At 40.2% G+C, this 27363-nt stretch overlaps 1 protein-coding gene across 6 annotated transcripts in view; it reads left to right on the forward strand.

Moving 5' to 3' along the window:
* Positions 1-27363, forward strand: part of TIAM2 (TIAM Rac1 associated GEF 2) — a 217946-nt gene that overhangs the window by 139717 nt on the left and 50866 nt on the right. For all 6 annotated transcript variants that reach the window (XM_072828504.1, XM_072828511.1, XM_072828508.1 and 3 more), the window contains 5 exons: positions 9967-10128; positions 11582-11686; positions 12200-12278; positions 14500-14592; positions 15674-15937. In XM_072828504.1, the coding sequence (XP_072684605.1) occupies positions 9967-10128; positions 11582-11686; positions 12200-12278; positions 14500-14592; positions 15674-15937 (703 nt within the window). The remainder of the gene's footprint in view (positions 1-9966; positions 10129-11581; positions 11687-12199; positions 12279-14499; positions 14593-15673; positions 15938-27363) is intronic.

Here is a 27363-nt window from a genome sequence, read left to right on the forward strand (position 1 = left end):
TTATTTTTTCAAAGACTGTTGAAAAGATGAGTTCTTCATATGTTAGTCTAATCATTTAAATGGGAAGGAAAGATGTGATTAAGTCTGAAGAAGTTCTTGTTTTTTACTTTTAACATGTCATTCTGAATATGCTTCTAGTATCATCTGGAAGAGAGGGTTACATTTTGTGGCACTTGATTTTCTAATTTTACATGGATATTTATTTGTGTGTCATAGTTTTGTGAATTGTGTGAATTGTGTGATAGAAGCTACTTCTTTGACCTATTTACATGTTTACAACACATGAACCCTCTTTTCCATGGCCTCTGCTTTGCATATTCCTATACAATTTTTATGTACTCCTATACAAGGGAAAAGAATATCACATAGAAAAATTGTGATCCTACTTGTACTTTAATTGGAAAGTAATCATGTGTTGGTTATAAATGGAAAAATATTTCTTCATTATAGAAGGTAGTCATCTATAGGCCATTGGCTAATGCTAGGCTTATATTTTGAATTGAACTTCTGTGAATGTATTTGAAGCAAATCTTGGTTTAAATCCAGACAGTCAGTTCTATATAGTTAAATGATAATGATAAATAACTTGATAACTTGCTTATTTTTCTTAAATATTGACATTCAGCTAATTATATATGAGCCTAATATGGTCTTTATCACATCAGATATGGTAAATGTTCTTCATGTAAGATTTCTTGAGAAACAAAAACATTTGGTTGAACATTTTTGTTTTAAAAAGATATGAAACTAATATTAATCTATTCATGTAACTGAATGAAGTAGATGTGAAAGATATCAATGAATGTTTAAATGGCTAGTTCTTTATATTTTGCTACAAAATCTAAAAGATAAAAATTAGAAAAAAGAAATTATTCGTCTTCCCTTTATCCAGACACAACCAGGTTTAGTATTTAGGTATATTTCTTCCCAATTTTTCTTCTGTGTACATTCAGAAAATAGTTACAAACTTCATTTTGGTGGTCTTGAGAACCCAACTTTGAGCTCCATTTCCTATCTTCAGAAATGTATACTTCTTGGTTAAAAACATCACGAATATTCAGGATATTCAAGTGAATGATATATGACACCATAGAAAAGTAATTTGTAACTCTATGGGAAGTAAAAAAAAAAAAAAACTCTTCCTTTAAAGTTAAAATTTTAAATGTAGTAGAGTAGTAATTAGTATACATTTTGGTATGAAGATCTTTTTTTTTTTCTTAAAATTTTTTATTTACTTATTGAGAGAGAGAGAGAGAGAGAGACACTGAGAGGCAGAGACACAGGCAGAGGGAGAAGCAGGCTCCATGCAGGGAGCCCGACGCGGGACTCAATCCTGGGTCTCCAGAATCACACCCTGGGCCGCAGGTGGCACTAAACCGCTGCGCCATGGGTTTGCCCTGGTATGAAGATCTTATAAAATGTTATAGAACATAACATTTTAAACACTGAAAAAGGATAACTGCCAAATGAACATTGCAGAGCCATTTCATTAGCTTCCCCTCAGCCCTCCAACTCCTGTTTATCAGATATTTGATTCAAGTAGCAGTTAGGTGTTTTCTGGAACTCTATCACAAAACTCCCAATATCTCCAGTGAAGGAAACGTTGCTGTAGGTGGCACCCATCTTGTCTTACATTGATAATGCAAACACTAAGTTGAGTGGGCAGCATTAGTTCACAATCTTCACATGAATCTGTTGAAAATAAATTTAGGGCAGCCCAGGTGGTGCAGCGGTTTAGCGCTGCCTGCAGCCTGGGGTGTGATGCTGGAGACCCGGGATTGGGTCCCGCGTCCGGCTCCCTGCGTGGAGCCTGCTTCTCCCTCTGCCTGTGTCTCTGCCCCTGTCTCTCTCTCCGAATAAATAAATAGATCTAAAATAAAATAAAATAAAATAAAATAAAATAAATTTAGAATTCAAATGGTCTCTAGTGACCAAATAAGAGATGTTCTCAGAATGCCAAGTTATTTTGAAGATACCCTGTCTTAAAAGATAGGTAACCCTATCTTAAAAGTGGAAAGGCTAGACTAAGATCAAAATAGCAACTTTCATTTATAGTTCCCGATTGCTCAGCAATGCTTACCATTGTTTGAGTGTTTGGTGAATCCAAAATTGCATTTTCCTTTCAGGATTGTTAGAGAACTTCACACAGATAGTACATCCATGCTGTGAGTCAGCAGCCTTTGGATCACCAAGTTCCTTGTCCAGACTCCAAAAGGGTTTCTGACGAAACAACTCAGAACCATTTCTGAATGGAACTGTGGAGTAGAGTAAAAGATTGACTGGATGAACTTAGGCTTTTTCTTTGCAGTTTTTTCAAATCCACCTTCCCCTTAAAGTTGTGTTTCATGATACTGAACGATTTCTCTGTCTTCTCCACCAAATCATTTTATCTTGGGATTTATGTCCACTAAACTTCTAAACATTTTGTTGGGATTGAAACCTGATTTTAATAGGCTTGGACAAATGTAATATGCTTTTGCAGAAGTAGGTGCTGTTATTTAATTAATTAATTGTGATGATTTAGCTAGTTGACAATTTAGTTGGAAAAAAACTGAGGAATGGCTGAGTGTTATACTCCTGAGGGGGAGGTAAGGGAGGTGCTTTCTTCTGATCCTAAAATAATATAAAACAGCTTACCTCTTCTGCCTTCACATGAGTTTGGCCCCAAACATGGGCTCCAGAACTCTTCAGTATGTTATGTTATTGTTGACGCTGCTCCCAGGGGGCTGCTCTGCCAAAGATGTCCTGAGGTGGGTAGAAAAATCTCCACTCAAAACCCCATTCCCCTTCACCGACCATTCTCAGAAGTCAGGGGCTGCAAGAGGTGGGGTATGAGATGGAATGGCTTGTGCCAGGAACCATTTTGCTGTGTTGCTCCTCTGTATTCTGGGTGCTCTCCTTTTGCTAGATCTGACCAACCATGGGACTGCAAGGAAGCCAAATCCGAACCTTCCTTTTTTTTTTTTTTTTTTTTAAGATTTTATTTATTTATGTAGAGTGTTGTGGGGAGATTGGCAGAGGGAAAGGAAGAGAGAATCTCAAGCAGGGGTCAGCTGAGTGCGGAGCCCCATATGGGGCTCAGTCTCACCACCCTGAGATCTTGACCCCAGCTGAAATTAAGAGTCAGATGCTTAACCAACTGAGCGAACCACGTATACCTCAGACCTTCCTTTTTATAAATCATACCATCAAGATGTCAGACTTCTATAATTGAATATAAATAATTCCCATTCTCTGCCCCTTTATTTCTATACACAAGCAGAGCCTATTTCAAAATCCAGATCAAATTACCATCCTTTTCTCCCCCCTCATTTAATTAAAAAATTATATGACTTTCATAGATTTCCTTAGTAATTGAAAGTAGAGCAGCATTCCTGTGAAACCTTTCATAAGCCGAAATGGCAAAAAGTGAAGAAGCAAATACCGTTAATTTATATGGAAAAATGCTGAGCATTTCCAGACCCCACAAATAACCTGTAAGGCTTTTCTGATACCTCAGGGCACATCTTGCTAAAGGATGCACAAAATAAATCGAGGTAAAGCTCAGATGCTCACAGACACAGTTCAAAGCTCTGGTGGCTTGATGCTCTTGATGCCAAGTGTAGCTGCTCCCAGGGCAGGAAGTTGACCATGCCACTCTTGCTGCTGGGGCATGTGTGCTGTCTCTAGAATGAATGACTTACTGCAAAACAGACTCTGAATGTGTTTTTGCTTTTCACCTGATTTCATAAAAGTGCACATCTTCTCTGGATTTCTTTCATTTAGCTATAACAGCTACAAACGTAGATCTTTCATGAAAAGCCAGTGAGTGGCACAGTGTGGACTATGGAAAAGGAGGGGACACCTGTATTTCTTTGGTTTGCTACCTTTTACTCTCAGTGATGTGAACAAGTCCTGTCTTGCAGTCAGGCTTGTAAGTGAGACCCTTGCTCTTTAGAGGTTATAATTTATGATTACGTATATATTCTCAGTCCATTTAGCAAACTGCTAAAGATATAGTATCGCTTAATAAGTCTGCCTGTTGTCTACATGAGATGTATAGTCCTTTAATAATAGTTGAGAAGAAATGTTTGATCTGTGATAGAAAACAAATTTTTTTTTATTGTATCTCGCCCATCGTTAAATAATGATTTAGAATTCTTTCTTTGAAAGTTAAGAAAGTATATCATGGAAGCATTTTTTATTAACTGAAATTATGTCAGGCTTGGAAAATAAATTTTGCTAAAAAAGCTATTGATGGTCAGAATGAAGCTTAGTGTTTATTTAAATTGTGCTCAAATTACCAAATGATCTTCTTGTGATTTAATTGACAAGTCTCATTGGGGCTATAATCAGTGAGAGGGAAATATTGCATCTGTTTTTTAAAAGCATATACGCATAAACACTTATTTCTATTTTAACTAAGAATTGCTTCTGGTATAGGGACACAATGAATTCTGCATTAGTAGCCCTGTATTAACATATAGGGCTATTTTAATTGTGTATTTATCATTTCTGTACAGTGGTACTCAGATAACTAGGTTCAAATTGAGTTGCAGGTGGAATGTAGGGTGTTTTGTTTTGTATCTCTAGGACTTAAAATTCTACCTGTAGCTGGTTGAATCATATTTCACTAGTTTTCCTTTGCTCATCATTCTTGGAGAATATTTATAATTTGCAGAGACCATCTATTTGTGTATAGCCATTGCATTATGTCTATTTGCGATACAGAAAGGCAGCCATTCCTGAATTGGGAGGGAGGGGTCACAGGCATTTTTAAATATTCCACTCCTAATTGGTGCATCATGTAACAGTCCCAACATTGAGTCATCCTAATTCAAAATCTGTTAAGATTGGAGTAAAGCCAGTCTTATTTGAGCATTTTTGAAAGGACATTTTGGCGAGCCCAAAATGAAAGCTTTTCATAGCATGCTTCTTGATGAGTAATAATGAGTCTCAAGCAGTGTTTGAAGGGAGGTGTTTGTTATGGAGATTGTGACAACAAATCCCCCGCTGAGGCTCTGGAAGGCAGCTACCCCAGAAGCTTCAATGCAGAAATTGCGGAGCCCCTGGGCCTTGGCTCTTTCTCCTGGAAAATTGGCTTGGGGTGTCCCAACTTTCTGTGGCTGCTAGTGAATGAAGTATTGTCACATGAGTCATTAGCTCCAAACTGGAAAAAAAAAAATGCTAATGTTGGTTTTTTTTTTTTAAATGGAAAATATGAATGAAACCACTTATTCTTGACCACAGCATAGTAATCTGTTTAAATAGAATTAGTAGTGTGGAACCCTGCATAAGACACATTGCATATACAGACAGATAGATAGGTACAAAGATAGGTCTTTATTTTCCCTTCATATCAACTGATGTTTGGGCATCAGCCCAAGAAGGCGATCAACACTTTGTCCTCCATGACGTTTTGCTGTTATTAAGAAAACCCAGAGCCTGTAAGTCCTTTTGTGTTTTCTCCTCATCTCACTTGCTAATAGACTTTCCTTTTATCTGCAAGTGTGGTAGAGGACCCATTTGTGACAGCCAGATTGTGATTTTGCTACTCACTTCCCTTCAGTGATCCAAGTAGTAATTACAAGCCATTTGATCCAAAAGCATCTGCTGTGAGAACATGCGGAGTTTCAATTTTCTCTCCTTGTGGCACACTGAGCATAAGTAATTTGACATGTGCTTTCAGGACCATGAATGTAATAGTAATAATAAATGCTTCTGTAGAAGTTGCCGACAAGGAAGGCACGATGTTAATCAAGCTGGGGTGGCCATGCCTGTGGTTGGGTGATGTTCCTCCTGCCTCATGGGTGGCCACTCACAGTCCACCACATGCTGCTCTGAGTACCCGGGGCTCCTCAGGGTCTTGAGACAATGTATGGTTCTCATGCAGTTCTTTTCCAGTGGCCACTGCTGAATTTTGGGTCTTTGGGTTGCTACAGTATAATTCTAATTTTTGAAGTTCTGCAGACTGAACTTCAAAAAGTTCTACAATGTTATGTTATGGCCCTTTAGGGCATAATGCCTTCTAATGCAATTCCTCATGCCAGTCTCTCCTGGCCTCCCCATGAAGCTGGGGGCTTCTAGCACCCTGTAAAGGTGAAGAAACTGAAGCCCAGAGACTTTAGATAGCCAGCCCAGGGAAGGCTGGGATTTGACCAGATTGTCAATTTTTGAGCAAGCTAATTGGAAACTATTTAAAAAAATTTTTTTTTTAAAGATTGTATTTATTTTTTTTGAGAGAGAGCAAGCATGTGGTTGGGCAGGGGCAGAGGGAGAGAGAGAAGCAGACCCTCGTTGAGCAAAAGGAGCTTGACATGGGGCTCCATCCCAGGACCCTGAAATCATGACCTGAGCTGAAATCAGGAAGTCAGCCACTTAACCCATTGAGCCACACAGGGTGCCCCTAGAAACCAATTTTTAGTGAGAGGATGGGGTTTGAGGAGAGGTGGAGCCGGAGGCAGGTTGGACCTTGGTGGAGTAGCTGACTGCAGGCTTCTGGGTAAGCGGTAAGAAAGGTGAACGAAGCACCTCTGAAAAGGGTAGGCTGGGAAAAGAGCTTTCCAGAAGGCTTAGTTTTTTTTGCTTCTATTCAAGATTCTTTTTTCCTTTTATGAAAAAGAATGGCTTTTATCTGGCTTATTGAAAATAAAGCCACGTGTATATATTCTCGGCCCAGACAGCATTGACCCTTGCGGAAATCTGTCTAGTTTTTGCTCCAGGTAGGCAAAGCTTACAACCACCTAGGACAACCTCTGTAAACATGTAGCCTTTTCTTTTTCTTGTTCTAATTAATTAATTAGCTCCATATTCCTGATGTTTCCTTGAAATAACCAGGTTTTCCCTTTCTTTAATTGCATACATTTGAGATTGTATGTTACGCACAGGAAAAACATGTAAATTTTCACTGCAGGAGCTCTTGAGGGGCTATCTATGAATCTTCCACAGCCTTGGCTTTGATAGGCATTTTCCCTTCCCATCATTTACTCGATCTTAGGTCAACAGTGTAGACTCAGGAAATGATTCCTCAGAGCGGCCAGCTGTAGGTACAAAGCCTTATTTCATTGAGAGGAAGATGATCATTCTCTCCTTCGTCATTTACCTGCATCCTTTTCTCTTGTCTAGAACTTCTTCCTCTTCAATACTCTCTTACTAATTTCGCTTCTTGAAACTTAGGAAAGATTAGGAACTTGGCTGTATGGATAGAACAGCTTTTACCTTTCAAGCCTATGTATGACTGTGAATTTCTAGTTGCATCCAATTCAACGCCCCTGTGCTGGATATGCAGAATGCATGGTGTCAAGGTCCAAAGAAGACTCAGAGCCAGAAAGAGCCTCTGCTGTCATTTGTCTTAGCACAGGGGTGAGGGGGTGGGGGTGGGGTTGGGGATGGGGGTGGGGAGAGTGAGGAGTGGAGATTTGGCATCAGCCTAAAAATGACTGTCCAGTGAGCTGGGCTTAGCTAAGTGCTACATCAGAGATACGACTGTAGATTCATTTAATCGAGTCAAATTGGGGTAAAAGGAAAGGAGCAGAAGAGACTTCATTAGAGAGAGAGAAAGCCTGTAGCACTGGAAATAAGGTTGAAGGATGTATGTGGTTTTCGCACTGGATCTGTGAGGAAGGTAAAGCGGGGAAGGGAAATTGAGATGAATAAGGAACTGGAGGCAGGAGAGTGCTGCTGCCTTGTGGGGAATGTCAGGTGGGCTGTTTTGTTCCACTAGAACTTGGTTAGGTTGTATCCACTTTGGGGAGGTAACTAACTGCCAGGTTGATATTTCCGTAGCACAGTGGTGGTGAGCTGGGGTTTTAGGGTTCAAATCCCTAGAGTACCACCATCGCAGCTCACTATGTGAGCTTGGGCAAGTTTCTAGAATTTTCTGAGCCTCATTTTCTTGCTTGTTATGTAGAGGGTCAGGGTAATGCATAAAGTGTTAGTAGTGAGTGAACGGACAGCGAGATGAAATATTATTTCATCCAGGGTCACCTGACTGCCTGGGTGGCTCAGTTAGTAGAATATGCAACTTGTCATCTCAGGGTGGTGAGTTCAAGCTTCGCGTTGGCTGTGAAGCCTACTTAATAGCAACAACAAACTTATTCCAACTAGCCCCATGTAAAACAGTCTCTCTGTGATCTTGTATTTCTCCCGTCCATCTTCAGTCATTTTTTTCTTGTCTGCTTTTAAAGGTTAAATTGCTTTGCAGGTGTAATCCACTATTTGGTTTCTTCTTGGCCTGGTTTCTTGTGTGGTTTCTTACTCCGCAGTGACCTCTGCTGGGGTTTTAGTTTGATTCTGAGCAAGCCTGGTTTGAGAGCTGAGGTCTGTACCTGTAAAGCAGTACCTCCCTCCTTATTGCTGATGCACCTGGTTGAAATCACTCTCTACAGGAAAAGGATCTGGAGGTTGAATCAGAGAAGGAAGAGTGATCTCTATGAGATAGGATCCTTCAGGAGAAAGTGGTTCCATCCTGGCTTCCTGCTCCTTGGCTCCAGGCATCTATTCCTTTCTTTTTTTCTTTTGCTTTGGCACATGAGGTTGGTATTCATTCTGGGCTGTGATCATCTTCCAACAAAATGTACAGAAAGTGACAGATCCATGACGGATCCAGAAACGTTCCTCTAAAGACAAATACCACATTTTTAAAAAGATAACACAGAAAAATGGATTCTTCTCTTGATTTCCTAAGCCTGTTTTTCCCCCTAAATTTTCAGTATATCTATTCTAGTTGTTTTTTTTTTTTAATTTTATTTATTGAGAGAGCAAAAGAGAACACAAGTTTGAGGGGAGGAGGACAAACAGGCTCCCTGCTTAGAACCCAGGACCCCAGAATCATGACCTGAGAGCTAAAGGCAGATACTTAACTGGCTGAGCCACCTAGGTGCCCCCCATTCTAGTTTTTTAATTCATCATAAGAGGGTTTTTTGCTTTGTGGGGTTTTCTTTTTCAATGCATGGAATTCAAAGCAAAATCTGCTGATGATAACTTTATGATAAGTAGGATATAATAATGTGATAGTATTGAAAGTAACATTTTCTAATGTGTAAGGTATTTTCACATGTGTATTTTTTTGCTTGCAAAATCTGTATTAACTAATAAACTTAAGTAAATTATGTTACTATCCCCTTTTACAGAATAGGAGACAAGGCTCAGTAAAGTCAATGTCTTGTCCTACTGCTGATTAAATGGTAGAGTGTATAACTGGAACATTAGGTTTTTTGTTATCAAATCCCCAACTCTTTACCACCAGACTAATGCAAGAATCTAACCAGAGGACAGCATTTCTGAGTTGCTTAATAAATGTTAACTATTTTTGTTTATAAATCATGGAAGTACACATTAGCATGAGGTCATTGAATTAGCATGTTAATGTCATCCAGAGAAGTAAACATCTTTGGGAAAAGCTTCCTTTTAAAGGTGGTATATTTGGGCATGATTTCTAAGAGTATCTAGATGTGAAATAGTTGAAGGAAAGGAAAAAAAAAATGTTCCCAGGATTAGGGATTTTAAAAAGTAAGTTGAAGGAAGAGAGAAGAGAAACATGCTTGGATCAAGTGCAGTTTGGGTTAGGATGTGGCAGGCATCAGTGGCCATAAACAAGAATACCTGTGTATTAAAACTCACAGGTATCAGGAATGCAGATTTCACAGGGCTCTTGTCAACTGGCAATTCTAGAGCAGTGAGAGTGGCTACCAAGCATCCTTGCATCCACTGTGTCATATTCAGATTTGAGCTAAGTGGCAAATGGCACATGGCTATAACACTGGATGAGGAGTCCATTGCCTTCTCGTCAGCCTCCCCGGGCTTGTTTCATGTGGATCCAATGAGAGGCATTGAACTTGTCTGCCCCAGAGGATTGTGAGAAGCCAGACATACAAGGAATGTGGAAGGGTTTACTATAAAATACGCCATGAGTCAAGGGGACATTGTTTTAGTAGTGTCTATGCTTTGTGTATCAAGTCTGTATTTTCTTGTGGTATCTGAAAACAGGTGGATGAACTTCTGCATATATATGGTTCAACAGCCGATGGTGTTCCCCGAGACAACACATGGGAAGCCCAGACTTACGTTCATTTTCAGGATAATCAAGGAGTTACTGTAATGATCAAGCCAGAACACAGAGTAGAAGATATTTTGACTCTTGCATGCAAGGTAATGGATTTTGCTACAGAAATACGCCTCAATAGAAAGAATCATTAATCTTGCTTCCCTATGCCTTCCAAATTTGTATGGTATTTAAGACCTTACTTTCTATACTAGGGAAAAGATTAGCATCTATTTTTTAAAATTTAAAAAAAGTTTTTTTTTTTTAAGATTAGCATCTATTAATCAACATGTTTAATAATGGACATATTTATTACTTTAATTAGCATTCTTCTCCATATTTTAGAAGGGTGAGTTGTTAGGTTACAACCCCTTGCTTTCATGAAAAACCTGAGCTGTTTTACTAAAATTCCTTATATACCTTAATATCTAGAATAATTATGAAGACTTGTTATTTAAGTTCCTTAGAGACAGTGCTATGTAAGAAAGCGGCATAAACTTCAAAGTAGTTTGGTTTACTCCTAAGCAGTTTTATAGAGTTAATCTAGATTAAATGAGTAACTTGGCTATTCACATTTGCTTCACGGAGATTGTAGGAGACGGTGTTTTACTCGTTATTCAAACTGCATTGTATTTCTGAAAAGAGTGTTGACACTAAGTTTTAAAAGAAGGCCTGCTGAGATAGTAGCCTGAACGTTAGAGCAGAGATTTTTAATCCACCAGGTGGCGTAGTAGAGCTGAACTGTTCTTAAGTTTTCAGAGAAAATGCTGTCAAATCCGTGGAGTGGTGAGAAAAGGCATGTAGACTTTGATAACTCTTTACCATGTACACTTAATAGACTTGGGTAATCTTTAATTTTATCCTTTAATCGTCTCACTTTGACTTATGCCTTAGAACACCAGACACATATATGTAGCTTACATTCTTAGGAGTTTAATGTCCTTTTGCTCTTTTACGTAAGGCTCTTATTCAGATAGCCAACAAGAGTGTTTTATAGCAACAACATGAGTTATGAAATTCATAAGTCTTGTAAGTGATAGAGGATGCCAGAAGTCAGAGTGGGTCAGTTAGACCCAGTTAGAGCATGGGCCTGAGATAATTTCTGAGTGAGCGAATGAGTACGTGTCTACATTTTCCTTTTGAAACATTTTTGGGGTAGGAAATTCCTGATTCTGAAGTCTGTAGAATATGAGATTTTTCACATTTTACACAATTTCTCTACTTCGGTAATCAGAAACAACTTAGGTAAAACCAGCATATAAAATGATACAGCATTTGCTGAGATGGTAAGATCTATTTTGTCAGATAAATATACTACCAGAAGTTCTTAAAAATATGTCTTTCGCTTTTAGTGATAATCAGTGTCATTTAGAGAAAACCTTCCTAAAAATAATTATTTGCTCCCTCTTTCTTTTTTTACACCTTTAAATTTCAGTATAATTTCTGTATATAGTGTGTGAGTTTAAACTCCTTCAGAAATTTCCACTTTTATTTTTAATGAACAATGATGAATTTAGAAAAAAAATGTAAAATCTGAGTAGATGTCTTTTTTCTTTACAGATGAGGCAGCTGGAACCCAGCCACTATGGCCTACAACTCCGAAAATTAGTAGATGAAAACACTGAGTACTGTATCCCTGCACCATATGAATACATGCAAGAACAGGCAAGTGTGTATGAGCTTTAGAAAGGGATTTTGAGCCACATCCATGGCCTCTTGATTTTAAAAGTCTGTAATTTGTGGGGGTGCCTGGGTGACTCAGTCAGTTAAGTATCCGACTCTTGATCTTGGCTCCAGTCTTGATTTCAGGGTTCAAGCCCTGCATTGGGCTCCATGCTGGATGTGGAACCTACTAAAAAAAATACATATATATATGTATATGTGTGTGTGTGTGTGTGTGTGTGTATATATATATATATATGTATATATGTCAGGGAGGGGAGAATCCTGTTTTAATTTGGCATCTAGTTTGGAAATCATAAATTTCTAAAGAGGTGCCTGGGTAGTCATGATCTCATGGATGGTCGAATTGAACCCCATGTTGGACTCCGGGCTCAGCTGGAGTCTGTTCCTCCCCGTTTGCATTCTCTCTCAAATAAATAAGTAAATAAAATATTAAAATAAATGTGCAAGATACCATGACATCGTATTTTTGATTTTGTTTTTTTCCTTCTGTAGGTTTATGATGAAATAGAAATCTTTCCGCTGAGTGTTTACGATGTACAACTTACCAAGACTGGCAGTGTGTCTGATTTTGGTAAGCATCGGAACACTGCCCGAGAGCTGTGTTGTCCATCCTCGTCTAGTATGCTCTAGTATCTTTGGACTAAATTTTCTTTCTTTATGTTTACCTTTTCAGTATAAACTAGGGTAGCCTCTTCCTTCATTTTTTATTTATTTATATTAGACTAAAAAGATACATAAGGAAAAATGCCACAGTAATTAAAAGAAATGAGTATAAAAATAGATGAATTTGAAATGATGGTAGTAAGAGTCACACAACAAATAGGCTGTGTGCTGTGTGCTGTTCTGACATGAGCAAGTCCTAATTCACCTCCTGCCTTTGCTCTCAGCTTCTCACTGGCTGGGAATGCTGCCCTTCACCACTTCCCCTCCCATGTTCCCTTTGTGTAAATCCACCAGGGCCTCCAGGGATGAACTGAGGGTCTAACTTTCTTAAACTTATGTTATTGCTTTACCTTCAATTTAGAAGTTAAGGGTCAGTCTTACCCAAGTCACTTTGTAATATTTGATTTCTGCATTTCCATTTGTTTGTATTTAAACTTGGCTTTGAGCTCCTTATGGGCTGTGCTGATATCTTAAAGTTCATTTCAACATTTTATTCTTTTATCATGGGAACTCAATAGATAACGATCAGTACGTATCTTGTCTTGTTTGAACACGTGGATGTAACTTTTTTCCTTAAAATGAATCCAGCTAATCAAGTTCTAGTCGTTGTAATATGTTAAAATTTTCTTGTGATTTGTTCTTTGTTTTTTATTTTGTTGAGTTGATAAAATTGACATGCTCTTTGTTTCTCAATTTACATATCTATTTTGACCCAATGTTATGTTGGTTTTCTCTCTGATGCCTTCTTAGCCTCTTGTCTATATTCTATTGACTTTCACTCTACTTTCCATGGTGGTGTTTGCAAATCTTCTTGATATTTAAGTGGCTGAAGGAGTGAGTGAAGGTACTTGGCAAAGAGAGTTTTTGGAGATCACAGCCTGAGGCAGAGAGGGAATGGGTGGGGGGACACATCATTCTTGTTGTCAAAGTACTCCCAGTATTATGGGACCAAGGTGTGGAAACAAATATTCCCGACTGTGGGATCCGAGAAGGGCACACTTCAGGTGAGGGAGATGCATATTTAGAAGAGGGGATGTTTCACCTGGGTTTTGCATGTAGTCACATTTAGAGTAGGTACAGTATCCATCCAAGTGGTTTTCTACCTACTTAAAATGCCTAACCCCATATAGTGTTTTTTTTTTTTTAACAAATATTTTGTATTGAGCTGAATTTAATTTATTTCAATAAGAGCATTATTTTGGTTTCAACTTCTAAATTTTTTTTTAAATGGTAAAATACACATAACAAAGCTTTACCATTGTAACCATTAAGGATGGTTAAGAATGACAGCTCCGGGACATTACATACGTTGCTGTTCAGCCATTAACACCATTCATATTTGGAACTTATTTTCATGTTGCAAGACTGCAACTTTGTATCTATCAAACAAACTTCATTCCCCACCCCTTACCAACCACTATTCTGCTTCCTGTCTATGAATTTTGACTGCTCTATCTTATAGAAGTGAACCCTATAGTATTTGTTCTTTTGTGACTGGCTTATTCCACATAGCATAATGTTCTCAAGATTTGTCGATGTTACACAGCATGTATTGGAATCTCTTTCCTTTTTATGAGTGAATAATTCCATCATATGTATATACTGCATTGTGTTTATCCATTCATTTGTCAAAAGAAGGTTAGATTGCTTCTACCTTTTGGTTTTTGTAGGTAATGCTGCTCGAAACATGGGTATATCTTTTCTACTTTTTAATAAGGTTGTGCACTCATACTAAACCTTTATTTTTTTAATTTTTAAAAAACATTTTATTTATTTCACAGAGAGAGTCAGAGAGCACTAGCGGGGGGTGGGGGCAGAGGGAGAAGGAGAAGCAGGGTCCCTGCTGAGCAGGGGACACTGAGGTCATGAGCCAAGGCAGACGCCTAACTGAACCCAAGTCAGACACCTAACTGACTGAGCCATCCAGGAGCTCCTAAACCTGTAGATCTAACATGTTCCTCTTTTTCTGCCCCTCCTAGATATCTGTGCTTTCAAAATACTTGTAGTTTGACTTCCTTGACACTGCATACTTATGACAAAAGATGTTCAAGGGAAATACTGCTGATGAAGTTGGTGAAATTAATTAGTGTGCTGAATTTAGACTTTTTTTTTCTTATTGTCACTCTTAGGGTTTGCAGTGACAGCGCAGGTGGACGAGCATCAGCATCTCAGCCGAATATTTATAAGTGATGTTCTCCCTGACGGCTTGGCATATGGAGAAGGTCCGTGTGGCACAGAGTGTCTCTGTTCTCTCCTAACTCAAAACTACGGAATGCAGTCTGGCTAGTGAGATTATCTTTTTTGCAGTTTTGTCAGAAAATGGTTTCTCCTATAATTAAAAGAAAAGTAAACTTCATAGTTTAACTGAAAATGTATATGTGGATAGATAGACAGAATTGGGAGGGTGTTTAGAAAGAGAGTACATGCATACATAGAGACGGTACAGTGCAATATGTACCGACAGATGGATTAAGAAAACAGAGAGCCAGACAGACACAGATAAATGTTATTTCACAGGGCATTTCACATCAGGTAAATAGAGGAACAATGAACTTGAGTGATGGTCAAATGGTTTTCCCTTTTCTTTTTAAGGATATATTTATTTACAGAGCATGTGCTATTGGGGAGAGTGGCAGGGGGAGAGAGACTCTCAAGCAGACTCCCTGCTGAACACGGAGCTCAACCCGCCCTCCCACCCACTCGTGGGCCTTGCCTATCTTCCCAGTAACATCTGCTCGGGGGCCTGGTCTCAGGACCCTGAGATCATGACCTGAGCCAGAATTGAGTCGGACATGAAACCGACTGAGCCATCCACACACCTCTGGTTTTCTTTATCCAACTTGTAGGGGCACCTGTCTGACTTAGCCTATAGAGTATATGACTCCTGATCTCTAGGCCGTGAGTTAAAGCCCCATGTTGGCCAAAGGCTTACTTAAAATAAAACAAAACCTAAAACTGTTCCTTTTAGCCCCAGCTTTGAGAGAGCTGACATTTGTTATCAGTGACATCTGAATACTCTGTTTTGGCACTTTGTTTGAAGGCGGCAACAGGCCAGTTCCTGAGAATATGTAGTGTAAGTTTGCAGTTGTCCTTCATCTTTGTGTTAATATATTTCTCTCAGTAATCTTTTCTTTTTTCTTTTCTTTTCTTTTCTTTTCTTTTCTTTTCTTTTCTTTTCTTTTCTCTTCTCTTCTCTTCTCTTCTCTTCTCTTCTCTTCTCTTCTCTTCTCTTCTCTTCTCTTCTCTTTTCTTTTCTTTTCTTTTCTTTTCTTTCTTCTTTTCTTTCCTCTTCCTCATTCTCAGGGTTGAGAAAGGGCAATGAAATCATGACCTTAAATGGGGAAGCTGTGTCTGATCTTGATCTCAAGCAGATGGAAGCCCTGTTTTCTGAGAAGAGCGTTGGGCTCACCCTGATTGCCCGGCCACCAGACAGAAAGAGCACCTTGTGTTCTTCCTGGTCAGACAGTGACCTGTTCTCAAGGGACCAGAAGAGTCTACTTCCCCCCCCAAACCAGTCCCAGCTTCTGGAGGAGTTCCTGGATAACTTCAAAAAGAATACAACCAATGGTAAGGCTTTGTTCTTTCCTCCTTCTTCACTGCTGGTATCACCAGCTGATATTTTTAGGCTGTAATTTTGCTTGCAAACTTAGATTATTTAGGCTGTTCAAAGAATGTTTTCTCCTTTATTAGAAGAACACAGATGCCGACCAAGTAGATTTAATTAAAATTCCATGCATTGTAGAAATTATAACATTTTCCTGAAAATAGAAAATAAACTTTTGCATGAAAACAGTATTCTTCAAAATTGCAGAATCTTTAAAAAAAAAAAAAACACCCACAGTAATTTTGTATTATACTTGCTTTGTGATTGAAGGTAGATGCAAGCCATCATGAATGATAAAGTTTGATTTTTTTTTTTTTGTTCAGTTGAATCTAAGGCAAAAACATTTTGCAGCAGTCTTTTGGGTTCTTAGAAGAGTTGATACAATTTGATTCTTTACCTCTTTTGTTAAGTGACTACTTTCTCTATAAACTGCACTTTTAATGTAGGTCGTATATTTTAAAATTTTACTAAGGCTTAAAAATGGAAAGTTGTATGCCGGCTTATTCTTCTAAAGGTAAGATTTCCATATGAGGAAATAATTTGAAGGTCTGGATTTCTGAGCTTATTAATTCATGCATAATTCAAATGTTGCTGGCTAATGAATCAGAGGCTCCAGCTAATACTGAAAACCTGTAGTTTCCCTCCCTATTCCTTGAGGAAGGGAGTCAAGCCACCACAAGAGACACATAGGATCTTTTTGTTACGTGCACACAAAAGAATTTTTCAAAAAAAAAAAAAAAATTATTTATTTATTTATTTATTTATTTATTTATTTATTACAAACAGGGTGTGGGACAGAGGGAGAGGAGAGAGCATCTCAAGCAGGCTTCTACACTTAGCTTGGTGCCTGATGTGGGGCTTGATCTCTGATATCCTAACCAGAACTGAAATCAAGAGTTGGACGCTCAGTGGATAGAGTCACCCAGGTGCTCCCACACAGAGGAATTCTTATACTTAATTGCAATGATAATGGATTTCCCATTGAAATCTCTGCATGATTACTAGAAATGAATGAAAAACACAAAAAGAGGAGTTCAGATAGATTTAATTATAAAGCAAGTTTATTAGGTCATTTTTGGAATTAAAAAATCAGATGTAAGATTTGTGATTCAATAAGGTATATAGCACTTTCTTCTCTTGAGGCTTCACTCCAATTTAAAATGCCATTAAGTTGACTATTGGCATATAAGAGGGGATATCATAAAGCAAAAATCATGATGGAACTAATTAATTACTTGGCTGTATTAGGGCCATCATTCAGTGACCCTGGGCTCTGTTAAGGCCTGAGGATTCCACATAATACATGCATATGTCCATCTGTTGGATTCATTATTCTTGGGGGATACATTCACTGCCTGTTCTATCTTGATGTATTTTATCATAATAAGAAATGACTGCAGAGTCCATAACACTTTTGGTACTGCAGGAATGAATTTCTGTAGAAAGCAGCAAAAGGGGCAAATTTACCTTTAAAAAAAATTTTTTTTAAATACTAAGGATCAAGCAGGTCAGCTAAGCCTATTTATCCCTTTTCATTTGTTTTTTTTGCGGAAACAATTTAAAGAGGTCCTGTGTCAGATAGCCGTTACATTACTCACCCCAGGGAGCCGTTCTAATAGTTGAAACCTTTCTAACTTACCTAAGAGATACCAATATTGATGTCTGTGTATACTAGTAATATGCTTTCATTATGGAAATGAAATAGCCATGGTGGGCTGCTTCCCCAAACGCTTTGCAAATATGGAATTTATTGGTTTTCTTTTTGAAGTTGTTGTGTAGCTTGTGAAGGAAGAAAACACCTATTGAGTGAACATCTCAGAAGGAAGTCTGTGTTGTTAAGTTTGAAGGAGGAGAAAATAAGGGGTGGGTGGGTGAGGGGGAATGGGAAGATAAAAAGGGTGAATCCCACATGTGTGTGTAGTACAGAGATGTGCCCGAGAGCCTGCATCGATGAAATGAGAGCTAAGGTAGAATGGTGACAAGCACGCAGCCTTTGAGTCTGACCTAAATTTGAGTCCTGGCTGCCCTTAGACAATGTGCGATTCTGGGGCAGCTCTCAACCAGGGAAACGGGTACTGGTGGATGTCACCCTAGTTTCCTTACCCTGTGTGGGGACAGTTCTGCAGTGCATAATATAATTCTTCATGTGGCTTCTATAAAATTGAGCCCCACTTGCATGTAGCAACCTCATTTTCACATCTTTTATGGGCTTTCTCCCCTGCCCCTGTGCTTCCCTTGGGCCTCTTAGGATCACCTTCCAAATAAACTTGTAAACCCACATCCTTGGATTGGACTCTGCTGATGGGGAAGCCCATATGAAGACATCGAGCCTTGACTTCTTATCTGGAAGGCAAGGTTTCACCCCTCAACCGAGTAGGTCACTACGAGGGAGTCCACATCTGTGTGTGTCCGGCCAAACTTCTTGCATGTCAGGAATTCAAAAAATGGGATTCTCCTCTTCCCTCTCCTGTGCAGCTTAATGTTTTATGAAAAATTACTTGCTTTACTTTGGCAATGAATTAGAGAATGGTGGTCCTGTTTTCTTGCTAAGAAGGTTAAAAATTACACAAAGGAAAACTTAAAGGACTCTGATAAATAATTTTTCTTTTTTTTTTTTAAGATTTTATTATTCATGAGAGACAGAGAGAGAGGCAGTGACATAAGCAGAGGGAGAAGCAGGCTCCTCATGGGGACTCCCAGTGGGGGACTTGATCCTGGACCCAGGATCATGCCCTGAGCCAGAGACAGATGCTCAACTGCTGAACCACCCAGGGGTCCCTGATAAATAATTTTTCATACAACATTGAGTTATTCTCAAGAGTGGCCAGTTCAGAGTCTGCCTTCCCCTCCATTTTGGAAGGGAAGTCAAAAAAGGAAGATTTTTCTGGTTTTGTTTTTCTGGTTTTGGTTTTAGAGAAACCAATCCTCTGTTGATAAAATACAAACAGCTGGTGCTCTGGAAGGGAGGACATGTTTTGTTGTTTTTAATAGGAACATAAGAATATAAGAAGGTAGTGGAAGAAGAAGCTGCAGGGTTATTTTGAGCATATCTTGACTATCCATGATGAATGTTTACTGATCCCATATTGGGTGCTTAAAACATGTGAGGCCCTGGGAATAAGCTACATTGAGTTTATGGCTTTTGGTTTAATTTTGGTTTTGGTCAGGTATCCAGAAATTTTTGTTATCTTCAGTCTCTTCTTGCTCTCAGGTTAGAGCAAAACAAAACATCCTTCTTATTTATATATCTGTCTGAAAAAAGTGCTGGTCCAGTAGCAGGTCCTGAGAAGCTGGGACGAGGATTGTAGCTTGCTATTCAGCATCTTTGCTTTTCTTTTTTTCTCTTCTAGAATTTTGTTTACTTGAGAGAGAGAGAAAAAGTGCACTTGCACAAGCAGGGGGAATAGCAGAGGGAGGGAGAGAGGGAGAAGCAGACTCCCGCTGAGCAGGGAGCCCAATACAGGGCTCTATTCCAGGACCCTGGGATTATGACCTGAGCCAGAGGCAGTCACTTAACCCACTTATCCACCCAGGTAACCCCAGCATCTTTGCTTTTCTAGAAAAGAAGCATCCTACTGTCATTTGAGACTCATTGATATGTGTCCTGGTTAGGGAAATGGTTCTCAAGCTTCCTGTTGCTTAAGACTCCCCTGCTGAACTTGTGAAAATGCACATTACATTCCTGGGGGGGGGGGTGTGACGGGCTACTTCAGGAGGTCTGGGGTAGTGCAAGCCTTGCTGTTAACCAGGCTTCCTCATACCGCTCTGGGGCCATTAGTCTACAGGAGTCAGGTCTGACCCTGAGAGGTAGGACCTACCCTTTCTTGAACCCTTATGCATCAAGAGTTTGAGGACTAAATGAGATAATCCATGTGACAGTCTCAGCAAGTCATAGCTGTTCTGTTTGTGTGTTGGTACTCTCTCAGCAGGAGGATGATAGGGCCCAGACTGCCAGCACTGCCTGGGGCGGCCCAGGATGTCGCAGGCCAACAGGTTAGCTGAGCTCGTTTGTGCTACAGCTTGCCCTCAGGAGACATTGGCCCGGTCAGCAAACTGAGTACACCGAGGAGGAAAGAGCTTCTCATGCTCCCTGTGAGCCTCCTGTGAGCTTCTCTGATCCTCCAGTGACCTTCCCATGAGCCTCTCTGACCCTCCTATGAGCCTCTGTACAGATGGGAGCAGACAGGCAGATCTAGAACTGATGTATTAAGTTCCTTGGTTTCCTTAGACATGAATGACCATTTGATTCCTGCCTTGAAGGGTCTGACTTTCTGTTCTAATTATCCACAGAAGAGAGGAAATGTGTATAGGCTGTATTGGACTGGAGCGGAAATCTCCTCTGTAAAGACTTACTATAGAGAGATTAATTTTGCCCAAAGAGGCTGGTGTTAGTTTTGAGCCAACAAGGCTGCCATTGAAGGGCTTGGGCGTGCCCAGCCCTCATAATACCGGGGGTCCTGTTCATGCCGTCTTTGTGGCTTCTAGTAAAAATCCCTTTTCTAGGGTGTGCCATCTTTGGGGAAATTCCAGCAGCTTTTACAGAGTGTCTCATTGGGCCTAGAGTTTCTGAACAGTCTTTCTGTTGTGAGACTGGAGCAGGTTTGTGGCATCCTCGCAGCCTCCATCTGTAAACAGCAGTTCCCACTGTGCCATGAGGATCGGGGTGCATTTCACAGGAGATGGGAAAGAGCAGCCCTAGGTTCCTGCTCCCCTCAGACAACATCGGCCCAGCAGTGCTTACCCGATGATGAAGGTAATTGCAGCCTGAGGTTCTTTTTTTAATTCCTCACCCGGCGCTGAATCACTCTCTTTCTGCAGTGATGTATGAGGAGTGTAGATCCTCAAGCTACCAGAAGCCACTTAGATGCAAATGTGCTCTTTGGAAGGAATGGCTCCTGGGACTGTGTGTGTCCTTTATACAGCTTTTTCACCAGGGGAGGAACTAGACCCAACACTGATGTGGCAAGCTCACTTGTTTCCTGTTGATGAGGATGAGGGCAGACTGGCTTCCATAGCCTGCCATAGGATGACAAACAGCATTTAGCTCAAGGAATGCCCTGAGTCCCTGTGTCTGGCTGGCTGACACCCCACATCCCCAAGGGTAAAAATAGGTGTTCATAAAGATGGAGGGTGCGTTAAAAATTTTAAAAGAAAATATGAGGGAGAAATAGATCGCTTTTACCAGGGCATGGAGAATGTTGGTCTCAGAAGTCTTCATTCCTAATGAGGCTGGTGAAGGTCACTGTCATCCATGGAAGTGAGCGTGTGGCTTTCTGTGAGCAGAGCAGGGAGATACGGTCCTTGGCTACAAAATCTCTTATAAAGCTTAGTGGTGTTGGAGAATCTGGTCCCCTTTTCTCATTCTTTGTCCTTTACCTATTCACTTAACACATAAACAAAGTGTTGTGCTAAATGTTACGGGCAGATAAAGATGAATTAGACATTATTTTCTATTCCCAAGAAGCTTATTGTTGAGTAGGAAAAGTAAAACGCTGGTAAATAATAATTTGCCATTAAAAAAAATAATTTGCCACAAACCTTTTCTAAAAAAGAGAAGTCCAGCTTGGAGGTGGAATTCCCACTGATTTTTCTGTTTATTTTGAGCAAAGAGTCCAAAAGAGTTGTGAGAAATTAGGGAGAGGTTAGCATTTGCCTTGAGCACTGCAAATGGACAGGTTACCTGTGGGGAGGTGTGTGGTGTAGGGTCCAGAGGGCATTTCACATACAGCATGTAGAACTCACCTGGCTAGTGTGTTAATAGGAAATAAAATTGGAAAATCTGTTGGGGCCAGATTGTAGAAAACTCTAAACTGCAGGAATTTATAACCTGTCATGGCTTGTATCTGAAAAACAAAAACAAAAACTGGTGAGCATTGCATTACTTTCCCCTGCCTTGTGTAAAATGCAGGGGATTTGTCTGGTCATTTATTATTCTTATTTTTTAAATATTTTATTTATTTATTTGAGAGAGAACACGAGCAGGGGGAGGGGCAGAGGGAGAAGCAGACTCCCCAGTGAGCCCGACTCTGGGCTCAATCCTAGGACTCCGGGATCATGACCTGAGGTGAAGATAGATGCTTAACTAACTGAGCCACCCGGGTGCCCCTGGTCACCTATGACCACTACCGTGTAGCTTGAAATACTTCCAGGTGCTCTGCTCTTACATATCAGCTTTATTATTCCATGACTGTGGCTTCATTCCTGTGGGTCTTAAAGTATTGCTTTTAGTGACCAAAGGCCAAGGGAAATACTCAAATGTTTTGTTTTGTTTTGTTTAGGGGGAGGGGAAGAATGAATACATGAATTACTATGGGTGTCCTATAAAACCATAGTGCTCCTCAGCATGTGAAGCCATAGCCAGGAATGGTGTGGTCCTTACAGTGCTCATTTAGGAGGGCTCCCTGCCAGCTTGTGGTAGGGGGTGCTCCCATAGCAAGGAGAATGAGGCATCCTTGGCACTAAGGGGGAGCTGGTAAATAAAGTTTGACAGCATTTTGAATTAAAAACCAGTCCTATATTCTCTTTTCTAACATTAAATGTAAATTCATCTTTTAGGTAAAAATCTACAGAATTTCTCTGAAGAACACTGTATGAAATTTCTATGGGGTATGTTGCTTTTAACAGCCCTTTGAGAATTTGGGATGGCTGGGTCAAATCTAGTCTCCTGTGCAGGCAGAGTGGGTCAGGTTGCTGTGCAGTAGTAGTACTTGCGTGAAACTGTTGGGTGTGGTTGGAAAGAGGAAGCTTTATAGCTTATTACATTTAAAAAAAAAAAAAAGATCTTATTGTTCCTGGGGATATCATGAGTACTGATCACTGAATGATACTTGTCTGCATTTCCATGTTTGTTCTTTGTAATGGGTGTAAAAATGAATTATACTCCTGACTTTATTCTTCCTTGGGAAGGAATTCAGACCATCAGGAAGGACCATGTGGGGATATCTCCTTTTCAGCTTTCACTTCTAGAGATAGCTGTATTGTGACTGTCTTTAATTATTTGGATTGGTAATACATACATACACACTCCTGGTGTGAAATTCCAGCAGTGTGAAGGGTTCAGCAGTCAAAGCTGTGTAGGGAAGTGGTTGAGAACATGGATCCTATGCATGAAACTTGTGGTCAGTCTTGCTCCAGGTTTGTAACTACCTGTGGGACCTTGGTTGGGCAAGTCACTTAATCCATCTCTGCTTAGTTTTTGCAACTGTAAAATAGGGTTTTATAGAATTAATGAGCTGATATTTGGAAAGAGCTAGATAGTGGCTCATAGTAAAGACCACACAAACATTTAACTGAATAAAATAAATGAATTTCTCCCACTCTGTCCTTAGCCACCCACTTTGTCACCCAGAGGTAATCATTTTCTTAGTTTCTTTCTCATTCTGGTCTGGAGAGTCTTAAATGTTAGGAAAGATGGTGGGGTATTTTTCTGCTCTATTTTCTTGAATTATCTTTGTACCGGCTATATGGCAGGCAGGAAAATCCCCCCCTCCCCAATAATGTCCACACCCTCGTCCCTGGAACCTATGAATGTGGCAAAAGAACTTACATGGTAAAAGGGACTTCAACAGTGTGATTAGATTGATGATCTTGAGATGGGGAGATTATACTGGATTATCTGGGTGGGCCCACTATAAAACAGAGGCAGGTGTCAGAATCCAGAATCGGAGACATAATCATATAAGCAGATTGGAGTGGTGTGGGCCTGTGAGCAAAGTAATTTATGCAGCTTCTAGAAGTCGCAGAGACATAGGAACAGATTCTCTCCTAGTGCCTCCAGATGGAATATGACCCAGCAGACCCATTTTAGTCTTCTGACCTCCAGAACTATAAAATAATAAATTTGTGCTTATGTGCTAAGCACTGTGTTTGATGGCAGAGGTACAAAAATAAAGAACCACAGCCCCTCCTCCAGGCTGCTACAGTGGATGTGGGGCAGATGTGTGAACAGACAACAGTCATCACCTGCCATCATAATGGCTCTAGTTCTGTGGTTCCTGAACTTATTGGTCTCCAGGGCCTTTACTGTGAAAAATTACCAGAGACTCCAAAGAGCTTTGATTATGTGGATTATATCTAGTAATGTTTACTATATTAGAAATTTAAACTGAGAGGCACCTGGGTGGCTCAGTTGATTGAGCGTCCGACTCTTGGTTTCAGCTCAGGTCATGATCTCTGGGTCCTGAGATGGTGCCCTACATCGGGCTCTGTGCTCAGTGCAGAGTCTGCTTGAGATTCTCTGCCTCTCCCTCCCCCACTCACACATTCTCTTTCTAAAATAAATAAATAAATAAATCTCTAAAAGAATTTAAAAATATTTATTAAAATTTTACTGTAACAATGAATCTAATTTTGTGTTAACACAGTGAGCATATTTTTAATGAGCTAGTTCTACAAACCAAAAAAAAAAAAAAAGAGAAGAATAGCATTGTTTTACATTTTGCAGTATCTTTATTGTGTGTATTAGTAGAAGACAGCTGGGTTTTATTTCTGTATCTGCATTCAGCCTATTGCAGTGTTTTTGTGAAAGTGATTTGAAGAAAATCCAACTTCACACAGATATGTAGTTGGAAAAGAGAGGAGTATTTTAATAATCTTTCAGATAACTGTGGATATTCTTCTTTAATAATTACACCAAAGCACAACAAGTGGTATCCTCCAAAGTGAGCTGTGTGTGGAATCTGAAACACTATTGGTAGACCTTCCTACTTGCTTCCACTAAAGCCCATTGGCCTATCTTACACTTTGATCTTTTAGTCATGCGGTTTTGTAACATGCAATGGTTATTTGGAAAATCCTAGATTGCTAGGTTAGGCAGATCTTTCAAATATGGGCATTAAACAGTAAATGGTAAACATTAAGATCACATTCATTAATATCACCACCAGTTTCATGTGGCAAAGGCTTGATGTATTGGGAAGCTGTCAAACTCACGGTGGAAGATACAAGTTTTCCAAGATTTGAGTTTTTGCTAGAAATTTGGAATTAAATCTACAGTACTGTCAGTTTTTTCCTTGGAAGTGACAGGCTCATTTTGTTCATTGTATTTTTTTATTTTTAAAAAGTATTTTATTTTTAATTCAAGTAGGCTCTATGCCCAGTGTAGGGCTTGAACTCATGACCCTCAGATCAAGAGTTGCATGCTCTACCAACTGAGCCAGCCAGGTACCCCACACTTGGTTCATTTTAAAGAAAATATTTTTGTCAATATTTATTTTCAATAATTGTCAATGATATTGTCAATAATAATTTTTTTTGAGTTAACATTTTGTAAAGAAAAAAAGCTAGTTCGGCTTGCAGTACAATGGTGCAAGTACATTTTCGTGCAACAACCATTGCAGAAGGGCTGTATGGATACTTCTCAAATGTGTTCCCAAGGGTTGAGTTCTAGTACAGTCAGCCATTTTTACTGCTTCATGGAGGAATCCTAATGGATGTGGGCTTGTTCTTGATGGAAGTGCGTGGTAATGGAGTCTGTGATGACTAGTACAGTTAGTGCCGCTGCTCTAATGTGTGCTACATTGCTAGCAGATCTACCCACGACTGCCTTGCACCGCCATCGCAGATTTCCTCAGAGAAGGTGGCAGATGACATCTGGCTTTAGTATTGAAAATGATTTTGAACTTGCAGATCACTTGAAAGGGTCTCAGGGGGCCCCAGAAGTCTACAGACCACACTCTGAGAAGGGCTATTACAATACCTAAGGGGCAGCAGTAATTCATGTTCCAGGCTCTTAGGCGCCACTTCTGAGGGTCATTCTCACTTGTGTTAAACCCTGAAGGAGGCAAAGTGCATTCTGGGCTAAGAGAAGTTGTGGAGGGTGGGTGTCAGGGTCTTGCTGTGGCCAGATGGGTAAGTTAGGGTTTCTGGAAGGTAAGGTTTTCTGCAAATGGGGGAGCTGGAGAAGATGAGATTGCTCTAGTGAGCAAGGGCCAGGTCACAAAGGGTCTCGTGTGCCAGGCGAAGAAGCTGGGTGATGAGGAGTCGCAGGGGAGGTGAAGCCGCTCAAGTGCCACTGAGAAGTGATAAGGTCGTGAGCCAGCCTGAGATGGTGGGGGGAGGGGTGGGCGGCACTGGGTGGCCCTCTGTGCTTCTCTCCACCAGAGCACTTATGCTGGAGGGGTAACTGTCCTTCCTCAGCACAGGGTTTCCTGTATTTTATCACTAGTAAGTCACTGGACACAGAAGTAGAGCCACTCAAGAAATATTTGCTCAAATGTAGGAATGAATGAATCAAGGATAGAGGAATGACAGGGCTTAAGCTTTAAAAAACAAAACCAAGAAAACCCTCTAAGGTCTTGTATTTCCGTTATTAACTTTATTTTTCAACAAACTACTACGTTTATGTTATATTTAAAACGTGGTTTGCTTAAAGTGCAGAAAATACAACTTATGACTAAGAAGGGAATCATGGCTTGGTTTAGGAGGCCGAATTTCCGGTGCAAGGAATTTGACCTCGAGAATTCTTTTTTCCTTGAGGTTGGCAAATGAACTATGAAGCTTAATTTTAATTTTAATCCTGAATTCAAACACTGAAGTTGTCTGTGACGTGAGACCTGTCATTTTCTACCCTGTTTACCATGGTGAGTTCTCCTTACTCAGGAGTGCCTGAGGCCAAGCAGAGAAACTAGGGATTTCTCTCTCTCTCTCTTTCTTTATACTCTAATTTACTCATTGAACAATATTTAGTGGCTGCCTATTCTGTGTCAGGCACTGTTTTTAGAAGTGCTGGAGAAAGAGCAGTGAACACAACAGGTTAAAAACTCCTGGAGCACATAGGCCTTATGTTTCAGTGTGTGGAAATCAATAAAAGTAATAAACACAATAATTAAATTATACATTGTACTGACAGGCGCTAAGTGTGATGGAAAATAAATAGATCAGGGGAGGAGGGACCAGGGGTAGAGATGGACAGGTGGCAGCTGTAAGTAGGTACTGGTGGTTGTTCCTAAGACCTGTGGTAGCAAAGCTTTCCAGGTGGTGGGTACAACCACAGGTCCCCCGAGATAGGGATACAGGAGGCATGTTTAGGGATCAGCAAATAGCCTGGCCTCCCTGGGGAGCTATGGGAAGTGAGGCCCAGGAAGACATGCGAGGCAGGATCAGGGAGGAATTTATAAGCCAGTTTGAGGTCTGAGGACAATAGGGGGCCATCCCATGTTTTTGAGGAGAAGTGACATGATCTGACTGGGGTCTGAAAAGGATCACTAACTATTGAGAAGAGGCTGTAGGAGGCCAAGGGTGCTTCGAGGCTTTTGCGGTGATCCAGGTGGGGCATGATGGTGCCCTGGCTCTCAGTGGTAGCAGCGGTGAGGGTATGGCCAACAGAACTTGCTCAGAGATCGAGTGTGGGGTGTTGAGGAGGGAGATGAGGCAAGGTTGGCTCCCAGGT

Source organism: Canis lupus, chromosome 1 (assembly GCF_048164855.1).
Source record: "Canis lupus baileyi chromosome 1, mCanLup2.hap1, whole genome shotgun sequence".
Lineage (NCBI taxonomy): Eukaryota > Metazoa > Chordata > Mammalia > Carnivora > Canidae > Canis > Canis lupus.